This window comes from Dendrobates tinctorius, unplaced genomic scaffold, assembly GCF_039654945.1.
Source record: "Dendrobates tinctorius isolate UK_male_01 unplaced genomic scaffold, ASM3965494v1 ptg000011l, whole genome shotgun sequence".
In the NCBI taxonomy this organism is placed as follows: Eukaryota; Metazoa; Chordata; class Amphibia; order Anura; family Dendrobatidae; genus Dendrobates; species Dendrobates tinctorius.
The window spans coordinates 35832369-35850618 of record NW_027361679.1 but is presented as its reverse complement, the minus strand read 5'-3'; the positions used below and the strand labels follow the sequence as shown (position 1 = coordinate 35850618).

The following is an 18250-nucleotide window of genomic DNA, read 5'->3' as shown; positions in this document are numbered from 1 at the left end:
TCATTTGAGAGTTGTTTTGAGGAGCCCATGATGCCACTCTTCATAGGAGAATCAAATAGGAGAACTACTTACAAGTGGCCACCTTAAATACCTTTTCTCATGATTTGATACACCTGGCTATGAAGTTCAAAGCTCAATGAGGTTACAAAACCAATTTAGTGCTTCAGGAAGTCAGTAAAAAGTAGTTAGGAGTGTTCAAATCAAGAAAATGATAAGGGTGCCCATACTTTTGCACCGGTCAAATTTTGTTTAAATGCAGATTGCACATTTTCTGTTAGTACAATAAACCTCATTTGAATCCAGAAATATAACTGAGTCCATCAGTTATTAGATATATGAAACTGAAATAGCTGTTGCAAAAACCAAAATTGTTATAAAGAAAAAAGGTTAACATAAATAGGGGTGCCCAAACTTTAACATATGACTGTACATAGGTTTGGTCTGAGGTCTAATATTAATGTAGGTGTTCTGCATATATGTAGCTCATTCATATAAGCCACACCAGTTAGAGTAGCATTCCCATCTCAAACATTTATGGCATATCCCAAGATGTGCAATAACTATATAGGAGATGTGGATTCCACCAATAAGCCCTATGTAGCGCTATGGCAGGTGCCCCTGCATGGTACTCCCATCACCCTCCATGCAGGGACGCCGGCTTACTTGCCGCCCCGGCCTTCCGGTGTGGTCCCGACGTACTCCCTGTCTGCTGCTGTGCACGCTTCACTGTGTCTGAGCAGCACGCACTCCCCTGCTCTTACAGTGGCAGTGCGCACATGGTATATGCCCCCTGCAAAGACATGGGAGGCATTTATTAATGTACTCCCGTGCAAGGTGTCTCACAGCCAATAGCTGGGAGGCATCATGTATATTAGGCACCCTCCTCAATTGGGAGGTGCCTGAGCAATCCCTATAGTTACTGTTAGGTGGTTTGGTGTATGCAACTGTCAAAAGCCATTCCCATATTCTGTGTTCCATTAGTCCAGTATAGGTTGTCCTTGCTTCCTGTGAACTCCGTGGCGGTGTCAGTTTCCTGAAACCGCGTCTGTGGTATCTACCCAGTGGCCGCATTGGCAGTACCAGAACTGTTACCTGAGACCTGTGTCTGTACCTGTCTTTAGTGGTTATCTTGTCTGCACACTCTGAACCTGTCCCAAATGGCCATCCTGCCTGCACAGTTTGACCCTGTCCCAAGTGGCACGTCTTGTCTGTACAGTCTGAACCCGTCTCAAGTAGCCATCTTGTCTACACACTCTGAACCTGTTCCAAGTGGACCCTGTATAGGAATCTGGATTAATGGCTTAGACCCAGGGGTCAGCTGCTACTGCTGGACGCCGCACTGGAGTTGTACCTGGCAGCTGCCTGCCGCACAAGTCTGACCTCACCACTAGAGGCTCCAGTGAACACCAAGGTGGTTGATTAGTTACACCCCTCCAGGGTATGTCTGGTCCATTGCACAGTGGGTCCATGAACCACGTACGCCACCTGCGAGTGTAACAGTTTGATCAGACCATGGGCCCCACTGAGCTCCATGGTCCTCCGCTCTTGGAGATATTCGAATCATTGTTTGGCCAGTATGAGCTCCAAGAGGAACATTTTTTTCATCCACATACCCAATCAGAAGCCCTGACTATTGCTGCACCAGCCCAAGTTGCAGTACCTACGGCTGTGCTTATGCAACCCGAAGCCTATGCCTGTGAAGTGGAACATGCTCTGTCTGATCGGCCTCGATACTAAGGGGATCCAAAGCAGTGCTGTGGGTTTTTAGAGCAGTGCTATGAAGTTTTCAGTCAGAAGTTTTCCTCCGATCGGCCAGGGTGAGATTTCTAATGTCCTACCTAGCAGGAGATGCCTGAGCATGGCTCATCCCACTATGGTAGAAAGGGGCTCCTATCACTTTGGACCTGCAGGCCTTCCTGGTGGCCTAATGAATAGTCTTCAATGAGCCAAAGCCAAAATCATCTGAAAACAAAAACAAACTTATTTTCCCAGCTTCTAGGACCAGACCAGATGGGTGATGCGTGTGGGGAAACCGTCACTTCTGGCCCTGTCATTTCATAGACCACCAGCCTGTTGAGGCAGCTAACTGTGCAGAATCTGTGAAGGTTGACTGTGTTTGGCAGGCTGAGCAGCAGCCGGAACTCAGTCGTTGGATAGAATTGCAGTACCGCTGTTGTTGTGCGGAACATCCTGATGGTCTTTGTCCAGCGAAGCCTAAAAACTCTTAAATCTTGGGCCAGTGGGAGAGGCTGCCCTTGGCGGGGGGTAATCCCTCTCCACAAATTACTGTGACTCTATCCATGGCATGTGGAGGCTTCAGTTTGGTGGGAGAGTTTGTGCTGCAAGCCGTGAAGAATTAGTGTCAGATTCCCATCCGATAGCTCCAGAATCCGGTGAGGGTTTTGTCAGGTGAAGGATGAGCCATACTCAGAAAACAGTCAAGTCATGTCTGAACAGCTTGAGCTCCAGATCGGAGCGTTATACACGGAAAAGATTGCCTTGCATGTGCTGACTGTTATTCCCATCGATCGCTCAGAGCTGAGAGCTCAGGTGCCCGTTCTAATCTGGAGATCCCATGTGGTGCTTCATTGGGGACAGCCGAGTCATGAGATGTCTGGTCCCCATACGTCCAGGCCTGCAAGCAGCATTGCCATCTTCTCCATCAGTTCTGCTAGTCGCTGAGTCTCTGTGTGCTGGTGTTATAGAAGGAAGGGAAGCAGAGGCGATATCCCTACACAGTCCTGATGATTGTAACAATGACCTGCCCCCAGGAGTCTCCCCGCCTCGTGGATGTGTTGTCTTGGAGACCAGGCTGAAGATGGATCCTGAGCAGGTATCTTCAGTCTCTAATATGTCTGGTGAAGAGAACGTCAAGGCAGTGGCATCTTCCAAGTCTCTCCAACCCACCAACCAGGCGGAGGAAATCTAGTCGGTCCTTGAAACTTCTGGGGTGGTAGCAGATCTCAAAAAATTGAGAGAAACTTCCCAATGCCTTGTAAATCCCGGCTGTAGTGTGTGCAAACTTGGTCAAGAACTACAAGAAACCTCTGACCTCTGTAATTGCAAACAATGGTTTCTGTAGCTAATATTAAGTCCTGTTTTTCTATTGTAAATACTTATTTAATGCAATAAAATACAAATTAATTATGTGGAAATCATACAATGTGAATTTCTGGATTTATTTTTTGAGATTCTGTTTCTCACAGTTGAAGTGTACCTACGATAAAAATTACAGACCTCGCCATTGTTTGTAGAGGGGAAAACTTGCAAAATCGACAGTTATCAAATACTTATTTTCCCACTGTACCAGAAGTCATCCACATTAATCAGTGGTGGACCATTGGACCTCTAGCTGTTAATCATACCACGCAGTACAGGTTCAAAGTAATTATTATCAGTTATCCATCATTGCAAGGGTGAGGTCGAGGGGATATTAGGAAACAAAAACAAGAGGTGACAACTTGGTGAAGAAAAAAAAAATTTCTCCATTCTGTAAGTCGATGAAAACTAGACTGCACTCAGATGTTATCCAACTGCTTGTTGGTATTTTCCATGGACTCGTTGACTTGCATGGTCAAGTGCGATTTGAATATTAGATACAAATCTAGCATGCTGCAATTTTTTTTTGCAAGCATACTCTGTGAAAGGAAAAAAAAAATCGGACATGCACTACACCATAGACTAACATTTGTTCAAGTGCAATCCGATATATTATTGGATCGCACTCGGACCGAAACTACAATTCTCTGCACAAGCCCTAAATGTAAGTAATATTTAGCAAGCAGCTGTATACGTAGTAATGAGCACTAGGGTGACATAAATTTAATATATAAGTCCTCCAGAAAAGCACATGTTCTGTTAAGCAATAGGTAGTTAGCCATGACTTACTTCCCCATGGTAGGCTGTAGCTCTTTTAGGTCCTCTAGGGTAACTTTTTTACCCAGAAGTTTCTTAAACAATGCGAGTGGAAACGGTAGATAAATAGTAAACGCGTTGAAAATTGCCAATCCACATAGTATACCATAGTGATAATACATTTTTTTGTCCACTAATGGCTGCAAAAAAAAAAAAAATAATAATTTAGTACAAAGATGACCTTTGAAAGGGGAATTATCCACTATCCCTGTATTAGATAGTAGCAATGTTTCCTGGGACCTCCACAAAATACTGACAATTTAGAGATTCTAAAAGGGTTGAGCTGCAATACCAGACACAACCCATAGACAACTGTGGCATTGTGTCTGACAAATTACATTTAAAAAGGTTTGATAAGTTACGTAGTTACATAGATTGAAAAATGACTAAGGTCCATCAAGTTCAACCTTTCTCCACCAACTATACATTTTGTCACTAAACAAACTATAACCCGCAATGTTATGTGGACTGAGGAAATCATCCAGCCCTCTTTTTAAAGCTGTCATAGCGTCTGCCATTACTATCTCTTGTGGTCGGCATTCCACATTCTGACTGCTCTAACTGTAAAGAACCCTTTCCTATTTAGCTGTTGGAATCACCTTTCTTCCACCCATAATGAGTGCCCCCTGGTCCTTAGTAAGGTCCTTGGAAGGAATAAGTCACGTGTCAGTCCTTTGTACTGACCCACACATATTTGTACATGTAAATGAGATCTCCTCTGAGGCGCCTTTTTTGTAAGCTAAACAAGCCCAACTTTTCCAACCTCTCATCATATGAGGCCTTCCATCTCTTGTAATATTCTAGTTGCCGCCTTTGAAATGACTAATTTCTGAATAGCCTTTTTACAAAAACTGGATCCCATATTCTAGATGTGGCCTCACCAGTGATTTATCAAGGAGTAACAATACGTTGGGATGGGGGATTTTATCTCCCTTTTTTTACATTCTAAAATCTTGTTTGATTTTGCAGCTGCTGCTTGACATTGTGTACTGCTGCTCCACTTATTGTAACCAGAATACCCAAGTCCTTCTCCTGTTCTGTAGTCCCGAATACACTCCCATTTAATGTATATGCCGCAATAGGATTATTCCGTCCTAGGTGCATTACTTTACATCTACATTAAACCTCATTTGTCAAGTTTTTGCCCATTCAGACATCTTATCCAGATCATTTTGCAATATTGTAATGTCAAGGTCAGATTTTAATATCCTACATAGTTTGTATTCATAGTATAGTATTCATGTAAAAACAAAAATTGCTATTACAGATTGAAAAGAACTTACATGATTGGGAAACCACACTGGTAATAGTGGATCAGAACCAATGAATAGCCCACAGTCAGGTTGTACCATCTTTTCAGCCACTAAGAGGAAGAATTCGGTCATTGCTGCTCGGTTATCAGTTGTCGCCTCACCATTAAATTCCACCTTAAAATAAAACATATTGAGATGTGATAACTTTCACTCAATTTCCCCAAGAACCTTCATTTTTTAGGACTCTGATATTTCTGTCCACCCTAAATTTTAAAGAAAACGCCCTTATGGAAAGAGAATTATACTTTTAGATATGGATTACTATCTTGATGCAAAAAAAAAAAAATCAACTAATTACTTTTAACCACCTGCACTCATAGTTTATAGTGTACACTCTATGGATTTTACCAGTAATTCCTTTTGTAGGTCACAATCTTCCACAATGCTCAACTTATTCAGTGCGTCTTCCAGGAGATGTTGACGTCTGAGTTTGAAGTGTAAGAAAGGTATTCTGGGGATATCACTGTTGCCCTGAATTCTATTCCGCACAAGCTCTTCACCAGCTTGTACCTTAGTTTCCTAGAATTAAATATATGGACAACTGAATGGAATAAAATTGATCATCTGATTTCAATAGCTCCAGTCAAGGAATGGAATATATTAGATTCCAAGTGAACAGTTAGATCTTGAAGCTGATCTGTTGGATAAGAGCACCATCAAAACAGCAGGTGTTGTGGGACGTTCCTTGTATGCAGTGGCTAACGCATGTCAAAAGTGGTCCAAAAAAAAGGACAACCGGTGAGCCAGTGAGAGGATGGTGGGCGCTCAAGGCTCGGATGCATACCAAGCATACCCAAAGTAGAGGAACCTCACTTCACATATAATTTAAAAATAAAAAATTCTAGTTATTTGATTTGGTTTCAGGTGAATGACAGTAGCAGATTTTCGGACGCACCTCAATCACTGGCTTCAACTTGTAATAACCGAGCTTTCATGTGGTCCAAAGAAGGAATTGGATGTTTAAAACCTTTCTGCCGCAGCTACTGTTATTCATCTCAAACCCGATGATGTAATACTTGCCTATAATTGCAAAACCAGTCTGAAGTGTAATAAAAATGGCGGCTCAGTGGTTAGCACTGTAATCTTGCACTACTGGGGTCCTGGTTTCAAATCCCACCAAGGACCTCTACAAGGACCTTACATTTTCTCCCTGCTTCCATGGGTTTTCTTCCACATTTCGTAAACATACTGGTAGGGAATTTGGATTGTGATCCCCAATGGGGACAGTGATGCTAGTGATGTTTGTAAAGCGCTGTGAAAAATAATAGTGCGATATAAGCAAGTAAAATCAATAACTGTAGTTCCTTCTTGTTTGGTGGATGCTTTACTTGTTTGTTGGGCAGTAAGCACACAGAATGTTCAATACTCAAGAGATCAAGTGCATACTAAGATGTCACTGATGCATGTAGGGAGTAAAGGTTAGCAATGTGGTCTGTCCTATCTCAAAGAGCAGTTTTTGTTGCACAGTGATGATAGGAAGTATTAGAACATACAGTGCAATCACAGCTTGCTGGGGAGCAAAAGTTCAAACAGTGCCCATACTGACTCTTCTCCACTACTAATATCACCTACAATGGGTTCCCTTATATGCCACGTAGAGTTGTATGGGAAACTACCTTAACTTTCATGGGCTATCAGATGGCAAGTGTGGCGTATAATCCCCCCGTGTGTTGTTCTGTATAGTAGTACAGAACAACACACGTATAGATTTAAGTGTTTTTCATATTTAGGAGCCTTATCACACATTCAGCCATGTGAATAAGCCCTTAGTCTGTGTAAAGGTGGCCATACACATGAGAAAGCTTTCCCCCATACACATGTAATGAATCACAGTTTTTGGTTCGGTTTTCAGAGCCAATGCCAGGAGCAAATCCAAAAGGAAAAACTAATACTTCTGCTGTCCTTTGTATCAACTCCCGTGTTTCCATCAAAAACCTCGTGTCATTCCAGCCTTATTCAATTTTAAAAAAGGAACTTACTTCTTTCTTCAGTAAAGCATCTACAAGCAAATACTGGACCTTGGTGTCAAATGTAAGGATGAATGGATAACGACAATATATTGCAAGTGATGCAATATTTTCAGTCTCCTGTGAAAACAATGTTGAGAGAATGAGCCTTAAAGAACAAATGATTACTGATACATCAACAAATTAGATTCTGTTTTCTGTCTACAAGTTGAATTTTATGGCCCCTTTACATTTAGCGATGCACCAGCGATCCGACCAGCGATCCGACCCGGTCAGGATCGCCGGTGCATCGCTACATGATCGCTAGTGAGCTGTCTCACAGGCAGACCTCACAGCGATGTAGCAGCGACACAGCGCACGATACTCACCTTTCACACACAGCGATCCTGACGTCCTCCCGCCCGCGTCCAGCGTCGCTCGTCTCACACAGCAGGAAGCCCAGCAGGAAGCAGAGGACGAGAAATGGAGCCGGACATTCTCGCGCGATCAGCGATGGACAGCGGGGGAGCCGGTCGGAGGTAAGTATCACACATAGCGATATCGCTATGTGTAAAACCCCCTTTAGTTGCAGATTCTGTTTGTAAAGGGGTTATCTGAGACTATGGTTACTTTTCAGAATGGGCTAAAAACGTATCAGCTAAGGCGTAGACTTTCCTTTCTACCTCAAGTAAAAAGAGCAGCCCTTTTCTTCTGGTATGCTCTGTTGATGGGGTATCTCTGCTGAAGTCATGCTGATCGATAGCCAGCTCTCCACAGTTAGGCAGCGGGGAGCCGGCTGTCAATCAGCATGACATCAACAGCGATGCCCCATTGGCAGAGCAGAATGTAAGAGAAGACACTGCTCTGTCGAAATGACATTACCAGTAACAGGACAATAGCCTGCATTGGCAGTCCGTGACCACTCTGAGCTGGCAGAGATCGTTGCCAGACATAACATGTACATAGTTACCAAGTAGGTGCTGGTAAAGTCCCAGATAACCCCTTGTGACAAAGTCCTGGTAAAGTACTGGAGGGGAGGAGATATGTGTCACTACGCTTGATGGCGTCAGTGATATAAAACCCAGAGTTTTTCTTCCAGCACACTAAGTGCCTGGAGGGGTTAAGTTAATTTGTTATAATGGACTGGCTTTTATGTGGACATCCATAGAGCGGGTGGGAGGATGTCCACCTTATCTCCACCCCAGGGTATGGTCTGGTGCTTAAATAGCTGGCTTGCCGAGGCAGTCAGCGTTCGGTAGGCCTGGAGAGTGGAGCTCCAGTGCGTTGTGTCTTGTGAAGGAAAGCTGAACTTTTGGATGCTGATTTCTGCTGACGGGGTGATTTTCCCCACACATGAATGCACTGTGTTTTACTATTTTGTTTTATTTTCCTGTTTTGCCCTGAGGGGCCATGTTTACTTTGTCCTCACCATGGTTTATGTCGTATACAGTATATATAATAAACCCGTGAAAGGACTTAAAGAGACAGTGTTCCTGTGCCGAACTCAGTGTCAGCTGAGTGAGCCGCTCTGACACCCTTTAAATTCTCACTAACTACTTTCTGACCAGCAGTCTTGTAGATTGTTGAAAAGTGTGTTGGATGAGAGGTGGCAGAAAAGTTCACGCTGTTCAAGGAGCTTTGAGAATAAAAGGAGTGGGAGATTAGTGGCTGGGTCAAGGAATTGCTTCATCAGGAAGGATGTGAGGGTTGCATGTTTGAAAGAGGAAGGGAAAACACTAGAGGTTAATGATAAGATGAAGAGATGGGTTAGGCTGGGATAAGCATAGTGGTGAGGTTGGGAGAAGGTAGGAAATTATAGGGTCAAGAAAACAAGTGGTGAGGTGAGATCTGGAGAGAACATGAGCAGGCTTTTCTTCTTTGATTACATGGAAAAAAGGTAATGGGGAAGGTCTGTTAGGCAAATGGTTGTGGTGGTTGTACAGGTTGTGAAAACGTTATCTGATGAGATAAGTGGGAGTGGCATCAGTATGTAGCAAGGGGTGGTAACCGCGGGCAAGGCACTCGTCTCCTTTTACACCCCGGCGTGCTACTTGAAAATGTGCGTACTGGCTAGGTGTGTGCTGGCCAGAACCATAGGTTCCACAGTTCAATACAGGAGACCGTCGTTCAAACACAAAGTCTTTACTGAACGTTAACTTGTCAAACGGTATGTACAAGGATAGCAGGTACAAAGTATTATGGATGTTTCCTCTACGGTATAAAGCATTTTCCCCTTACACCGTATCCTTCCTCTGCTGTTCTACTTCAGTGCTCTGTAGACACACTGTCTTGTCCTATGTCACTACTGCCCCGCCTGAACGTAACAATCCTGATCAGCAATTCTAATTTCTCAGCAGTTCCGTGTCCTATTTCTTCCACTACTGGTGCCCTGGATCTTCTGCTCGGGACCCCCACCAGTCTCAGTAACTCAGTCCTGTTTATGTCGGTTTCCTTCAGCGTTGCAAGGGGGTTCGTCCTATCCACAAATGCTTCCTTTGAAGGCCACTATGACTAGTCAGCCACTTCTATAGGATCTCACTATCTCTGGCCTTGAGTCTCTTTATTCTATAATCCCCCTTTTAAGCAGCACTCTAACTATCTACAGGAAGTAGTCACTTACTTTAACACTAAGCCCCCTCCCACTATGGGCTAGTTCCAACATTAACTATCTTACCCGACTGTCATTACCTAAACTACCATCAGATAAACAACCTATCTTATTCACTATGTCCTACACTATGCAATACATTACTAACATTACTTATCTTACACTACACATTACAACACAATACACATGACACTATATACAAAGACGCAAAGCACTATTCATACACAACACAACTGGTGTATTCAAGAGTAGGAACGCTGCAGCATAGTCCACTTTCAAGTGGATGGAAATTAAATGTGTTGAATAACTGTTTGGGGTTATTCAATAGAGAAGATATTAGAGTTGTGAAGTAGTCCTGTTTAGGAGAGCTGATGGCAGTGAGTGTGTTTTCTTCTGGCACTGCTCTGCAACTTTGAACACTTGACACAAATTTTTTTTAGGAGTATCAGGGTTGTCTATTGATCAGCTGCATTATATTACACATGAGAAAAGAGATGATGTGATTGTGGCATTGTAGAAACTAGTGTCTTGTGTCTGGGTTGTGGAGTAAGAATATGGTGGATAGCAGAAGAAGAGTCAGAGTATGTGTGGATGAGTAGGCTTGAGAGGTTTCTCTGAAGGTTGATTGGGAGTTGAGGTCTTCTAATTGCTGTGCAAAATATAAAGCTGAGATCCAGTATACTGTATGTCATTTTTATGGGTGGATGTGAAGAACTACTATGTAAGACCAAAGGATGAAGTTGTAAGGAAGTGAGCGACTCATACAATTATAATGCACAGTGAGACTTTTGTGAATGGATGTTGCCATTTATTGGCCAAAGACAAAAGAGATGGGAAGAAAAGAAACAATGTACGAACCACAACAAGGTAATTGATTACCCAGGAAGAAGAGAAAGGCGTGATCCACAGGGACAAGTGATCTGCTGTGATGGAGCAAGAAAATATAAAAACCTGTGAGGCCAAGGCACTGTGAATCATCTTCCAGACTTTCATCAAGTCACATGTGAACTATCATCTGAACTGACTTACAGCCAAATCCTATTGGAGGGTGACTAGAGACGGGTAACTATCTTTAGTAGTGGACTCTTCTCGAGTGAATATCACTCAGGCGAGCAGCAGGCCAAAAGGACTAATTAAAAGGACGGAACTACACTCAGAAGAGCAAGAGGCCTAATTAAAGTGACAGACTTCAATCAGGAGAGATGAAGGCCAGGAGGCCTAGTTGAAAGGACAGACTATGATCAAGTGAGCTGGAGGCGAGAAGGCCTATATAATGGTATGGAACTTCCCCATTGGGTGAGCAGTAGGCACAAACACCTGATTAACCGGTATAGAAAGTACTTGAGCTGCGCTGTAGGAATCGGAGGCTGCCAGAACAGGACGATGGTGCAAGGGGCTGCCAGTGGTCTACAGTGCAAGACTTGCGGCCTACCAGCAATGTAGAACTGACTACTGTTATGGTTTGTCACGGTAACTGCCATTGACAGTCAAAGGGGCCAAGTAAGAGGCCTTATCAAAACTAAATATCGTCTTGATGTAGCATGGGCAACACGTTCCAATAAAACAGAAAGATAGTGAGGGAATACTTAATTAACATATGAATTCAAGTCTCCAGGTGCAGATGAATTACACCCCAGAGTACTGAAGAAGATAGCAGAAGAAATATTTTAACCACTCTCCATAATCTTTGAAAATTCTTGCAGAACAGGAGAAGTCCCAGAAGACTGGAGAAGAGCAAATGTTGTTCCTATCTTCAAAAAGGGGAAGAAGGTGGACACAGGGAACTATAGGCCGGTGAGTCTGACTTCTATACCAGGAAAGATGTTTGAACAAATTATTAAACAACATGTATGTAAGTACCTGGATAAGAATGAAGTGATTAACCAGAGTCAGCATGGGTTTGTAACTAATAAGTCATGTCAGACTAAAGATGGAGTCACACATAGCGACTTACCAGCGATCCCGACAACGATATCAACGTGTCAGGATCGCTGGTAAGTCGCTATGTGATCGCTGGTGAGCTGCAAACAGACAGCTTCATCAGCAATTAGCACAGCGATGCCGAGCGCGCGGCATCGCTGTGTTCGTTAACGCTGATGCCATGGATCCATGTAAAAAATAGAATTAAAATAAAAAATATTGTTATTCTCACCTTCCGACGTCCCGCGCAGCATTCCCGCCTCTCTCCACGCTCCGGTCCCAGTAATTCTTTGCGAGAATGACCGCGATGATGTCCGTTCTCGCGGGATCGCAAAGTCTCACGGTCATTCTTGCAAAGGATTACTGGGACCGGAGCGTGGAGAGAGGCGGGAATGCTGCGCGGGACGTCGGAAGGTGAGAATAACAATATTTTTTCATTTTTTAATTATTTTTTACATCCTAGTACAGCTGATCGCTGGTCTCCCGCCTGTCACACGCAGCGATGCGTGCTGGCCAGCGGGAGATCAGCGACCAAAAAAATGTCCAGAGGTTTCTTGCAGCGATCAGCGATACCGGCAGGGGGGCCGATCGCTGTCACACATAGCGATCTCACTGGTGAGATCGCTATTGTGTCACAAAAGTTGTGACTCAGCAGCGATCTCGCTAGCGAGATTGCTATGTGTGACGGGGCCTTAACTTAATTTCCTTCTATGATAGTATCACTGACTGGGTGCATCAGGGAAATGCTGTAGATATAGTATATCTTGACTTCAGCAAAGCATTTGACAAAGTATCTCATACAATCCTTATTGAAAAAATGACTAAGTATGGAATGGACAAGGCAACTGTTAGGTGGATTCATAACTGGCTTAGTGATCGGACCCAAAGAGTGGTCGCAAATGGCTGCACATCCAGTTGGAAGAATGTCTCAAGTGGCATACCACAGGGCTCTGTCCTGGGTCCTGTATTGTTCAACATCTTTATCAATGATTTAGATGAAATTGAGGGTAAACTGATTAACCCCTTCATGACCCAGCCTATTTTGACCTTAATGACCTGGCCATTTTTTGCAATTCTGAACAGTGTCCCTTTATGAGGTAATAACTCAGGAACACTTCAACGGATCCTAGCGATTCTGAGATTGTTTTTTTCATGACAAATTGGGCTTCATGTTAGTGGTAAATTTAGGTCGATAATTTTTGCGTTTATTTGTGAAAAAATCAGAAATTTGGTAAAAATTTAGAAAATTTCGCAATTTTCACATTTTGAATTTTTATTCTGTTAAACCAGAGAGTTATGTGACACAAAGTAGTTACTAAATAACATTTCCCACATGTCTACTTTACATCAGCACAATTTTGGAAACAAATTTTTTCTTTGTTAGGAAGTTATAAGGGTTAAAAGTTGACCAGCGATTTCTCATTTTTACAACAAAATTTACAAAACCATTTTTTTTTAGGGACCACCTCACATTTGAAGTCACTTTGAGGGGTATATATGGCAGAAAATACCCCAAAGTGACACCATTCTAAAAACTGCACCCCTCAAGCAGGAACTAAAGCAACGTGGAAAGAAAAAATGGACATTTTAATTTTTACAACAAAAATTTTCTTTTAGCATCAATTTTTTCATTTTCACATGGACAACAGGATAAAATGGATCCCAAAATTTGTTGGGCAATATCTCCTGAGTACATCGATACCTTATATGTGGTCATAAACCACTGTTTGGGGGCACAGCAGGGCTCAGAAGGGAAGGAGCGCCATTTGACTTTTGAATGGAAAACATGCTGGAATATTTAGCGGACACCATGTCGCGTTTGGAGAGCCTCTGTGTGCCTAAACATTGGAGCTCCCCCACAAGTGACCCCATTTTGGAAACTAGACCCCCCAAGGAACTTATCTACATGCATAGTGATCACTTTGAACCCCCAGGTGCTTCACAAATTGACCGGTAAAAAAAAAAAAAGTACTTTTATTTTTCACAAAAAATTTCTTTTAGCCTTAGTTTTTTCATTTTCACATGGGCAACAGGATAAAATGGATCCTAAAATTTGTTGGGCAATTTCTCCTGAATACATCGATACCTCATATGTCATCATAAACCACTGTTTGGGCGCACGACAGGGTCCGTAAGTGAAGGAGCGCTATTTGACTTTTTTGAATGGAAAATTAGCTCCAATCGTTATCGGACACCATGTCGCATTTGGAGATCCCCTGTGTGCCTAAACAGTGAAAATCCCCCACATGTGACACCATTTTGGAAACTAGACCCCTTATGGATCTTACCTAGATGTGTAGTGAGCACTTTGAACCTCCAGGTGCTTCACAGAAGTTTATAACGCAGAGCAGTGAAAATAAAAAATCTTTTTTTTTCCTCAAAAATGATTTTTTAGCACGCTATTTTTTATTTTCGCAAGGGTAACAGGAGAAATTGGACCACAAAAGTTGTTGTGCAATGTGTTCTGAGTACACCGATACCCCATATGTGGGGGGGAACCACTGTTTGGGCGAACAGCAGGGCTCAGAAGGGAAGGAGCGCCATTTGACTTTTTGAAATTAAAATGACCTCTAATCGTTAGCGGACACCATGTCGTGTTTGGAGAGCCCCTGTGTGCCTAAACATTGGAGCTCCCCCACAAATAACCCCATTTTGGAAACTAGACCCCCTAAGGAACTTTTCTAGATGCATAGTGAGCACTTAGAACCCCCAAGTGCTTCACAAAAGTTTATAACGCAGTGCCGTGAAAATAAAAAATATTTTTTTTAACTCAAAAAATTATTTTTTAGTGCACAATTTTTTATTTTCACAAGGGTACCAGGAGAAACTGGACCCCAAAAGTTGTTGTCCAGTTTGTCCTGAGTACGCTGGTACCCCATATGTGGGTGGGGACCACTGTTTGTGCACACGTCGGGGCTCGGAAGGGAAGTAGTGACATTATGAAATGCTGACTTTGATGGAATGGTCTGCGGGCGTCATGTTACATTTGCAGAGCCCCTGGTGTGCCTAAACTGTGGAACCCCCCCACAAGTGACCCCATTTTGGAAATTAGACCCCCCAACGAACTTATCTAGATGTGTGGTGAGCTCTTTGAACCCCCAAGTGGTTCACAGAAGTTTATAACGCAAAGCTGTGAAAATAAAAAATCATTTTTTTTCCTCAAAAAATGATTTTTTAGCTCGCAAATTTTTATTTTCCCAAGGGTAACAGGAGAAATTGGACCCCAAAAGTTGTTGTCCAGTTTGTCCTGAGTACGCTGATACCCCATATGTGGGGAGGAACCATTGTTTGGGCGCACGTAAGGGCTGAGAAAGGAAGTAGTGACATTTTGAAATGTAGACTTTGATGGAAAGGTCTGCGGTCGTCGTTACGTTTGCAGAGCCCCTGATGTGCCTAAACAGTAGAAACCCCCACAAGTGACCCCACTTTGGAAACTAGACCTTCCAAGGAACTTATCTAGATGTCTGGTGAGCACTTGGATCCCCCAAGTGCTTCACAGACGTTTATAACGCAGAGACGTGAAAATAAAAAAATCATTTGTTTTCCAAAAAAATAATTTTTTAGCCCCCAATTTTTTATTTTCCCAAGGGTAACAGGAGAAATTAGACCACCAAAGTTGTTGTGCAATTTTTCCTGAGTACGCTGATACCCCATATGTTGGGGTAAACCACTGTTTGGGCACACGTCGGGGCTTGGAAAGGAGGGAGCACCGTTTGACTTTTTGAATGCAAAATTGGCTGGTATCAATGCTTGCACCATGTCGCATTTAGAGACCCCCTGATGTGCCTAAACAGTGGAAACCCCATAATTCTAACTCCAACCCTAACCCCAACACACCCCTAACCACAACCCTAACCCCAACACATCCCTAACCCTAATCCCAACCCTAACCATAACCCTAACCCCAACACACCCCTAACCCTATCCGTAACCCTAATTCCAACCCTAACCCTATTTCCAACCCTAACCCTATTTCCAACCCTAACCCTAATTCCAACCCTAACCCTAGTTCTAACCCTAATTCCAACCCTAACCCTAATTCCAACCCTAACCCTAATTCCAACCCTAACCCTATTTCCAACCCTAACCCTATTTCCAAACCTAACCCTCTTTCCAACCCTAACCCTAACCCTCTTTCCAACCCTAACCCTAACCCTAACCCTAATGGAAAAATAAAAATAAAAATAATTTCTTTATTTTATTAGTTGATCCTGCCTATGGGGGTGATAAACGGGGGGTTTATTTACTTTTCATTCTATTTTGATCACTGTGAGAGTTTTTCACAGTGATCATAATAGAATGAAGGGAAATTGCAGCCGGCGGGCGGACTGCGCATGCGCCTGCCATTTTCAAGATGGCGGCGCCCATGGTCCGGGACCTCGGGACACCGGGAGGCGGAGGGGGACATTGGAGGTACCGGGGGGGTTGGAAGGTGGGGGGAGCACAGAGAAGGGGGAGGGGAGCCGATGATGACGGCGGCGGCACATTGCCACCGTCAGTCGGTATCGGGGGCCGATCGGTCCCGTGAGCCGGTGGGGGGGGTCGGATCACGGTCTCCAGCCATGTCCGATGCTACTGCAGCATCGGCCATGGCTGGATTGTAATATTTCATCAATTTTCATTGATGAAATATTACTATCGTGTATCGGGGGCCGATCGGCCCCGTGAGCCGGTGGGGGGGGTCGGATCACGGTCTCCAGCCATGTCCGATGCTACTGCAGCATCGGCCATGGCTGGATTGTAATATTTCATCAATTTTCATTGATGAAATATTACTATCGCTCTGATTGGCTGTTTCACTTTTAACAGCCAATCAGAGCGATCGTAGCCACGTGGGGGCGAAGCCACGCCCCCTGTGGTGAAGAACAAAGCCCCCTGTATCTGCGGGTCGGGTGATCTTTCAGTGACCTAGGTCACCCGACCCGCAGGGGGGCTTTAAAGTCATGATGCCACATAGGCGTCATGGGTCGTTCTGGCACGACTTTTCATGATGCCTACGTGGTGTCAAAGGTCGTGAAGGGGTTAAATGTGCTGATGACACAAAGCTAGGAGAGATTATTATTATTTATTGTTATAGCGCCATTTATTCCATGGCGCTTTACATGTAAGGAGGGGTATACATAATAAAAACAAGTACAATAATGTTAAACAATACAAGTCATAACTGGTACAGGAGGAGAGAGGACCCTGCCCATGAAGGCTCACAATCTACAAGTGATAGGTGAGAATACAGTAGGCGATGGTAGAGCTGGTCATGCAGCGGTTTGGTCGATCGGTGGTTACTGCAGGTTATAAGCTTGTCGGAAGAGGTGGGATAGCTAATACTAGAGAAGAGAGAGGATTCAAAAAGATATAAATAAACTAGAGCAGTGGGCAGCAACTAACAGAATGGGTTTTAACAGGGAAGAATGCAAAGTACTACATCTGGGCAAGAAAGATTAAAAAAGCATATACACAATAGGAGGAATAGGGCTAAGCAACAGCACATGTGAAAAAGACTTGCGTATACTAATAGATCATAAACTGAACATGACTCAACAGTGTGATGCAGCAGTAAAAAAGGCAAATACAATTCTGGGATGTATTAACAGAAGCATACAGTCTAGATCACGTGAAGTCATTATTTCCCTCTACTCCTCTTTGGTCAGACCTCATCTGGAATACTGTGTCCAGTTTTGGGTACCACATTTTTAAAAAGACATCAACAAACTGGAGCAAGTTCAGAGAAGAGCGACCAGAATGGTGACTGGTCTGCAAACTATGTCCTATGAGGAACGGTTACAGGATTTGGGAATGATTAGCTTGCAAAAAAGAAGACTGAGAGGAGACTGTCTACAACTATCTCAAGGGCTGTCACATTGTAGAAGGATCAACTTTATTCTCATTTGCACAAGGAAAGACAAGAAGCAATGGGATGAAACTGAATGGGAGGAGACACATATTAGATATTAGAAATAACTTTTTGACAGGGTGACCAAGGAGTGGAACAGGCTGCCACAAGAGGTGGTGAGTTCTCCTTCAATGGAAGTCTTCAGAGGCTGAACAGACATCTGTCTGGGATGATTTAGTGAATCCTGCTTTGAGCAGGGGTTTGGACCAGATGACCCAGGAAGTCCCTTCCAACTCTACCATTCTCTGATTCTATGAAATTTATAATAATCTACTATGCACTCTGGTTGTTCTGCATGGACATTTCTTTGGCTAAGAATTACTAGTACTATTACTGTTGTTGCTGTGTAAATGGTGCTGAGCAGGAACACATTCCTCGTGAACCAGTATTTCATGACAAGCAGTTGTAAACTGCAGAGATATGAGGGTTTAACCCCTTACCGACATCGCGCGTATATTTACACCGATGTTGGTATCCCTCTCTTTGATGTGGTCTCCGGCGGTGAGCCCACATCTTTCTCGGGACATGTCAGCTGTTTTGAACAGCTGACATGTGCCCGCAATAGCCGCGGGTGGAATCGCGATCCACCGGCAGCTATTAACTAGTTAAATGCCGCTGTCAAAAGCTGACAGCGGCATTTAAATGGCGCTTCCAACAA

At 43.5% G+C, this 18250-nt stretch overlaps 1 protein-coding gene across 1 annotated transcript in view; it reads right to left on the bottom strand.

Moving 5' to 3' along the window:
* The window catches only part of LOC141101673 (probable E3 ubiquitin-protein ligase HERC6), a 172558-nt gene that overhangs the window by 38076 nt on the left and 116232 nt on the right, over positions 1-18250 (bottom strand). The window contains exons 15-18 of the mRNA XM_073590923.1: positions 7208-7315; positions 5577-5747; positions 5199-5342; positions 3889-4055 (exon numbers count right to left, since the gene is read on the bottom strand). Of these exons, the coding sequence (XP_073447024.1) occupies positions 3889-4055; positions 5199-5342; positions 5577-5747; positions 7208-7315 (590 nt within the window). The remainder of the gene's footprint in view (positions 1-3888; positions 4056-5198; positions 5343-5576; positions 5748-7207; positions 7316-18250) is intronic.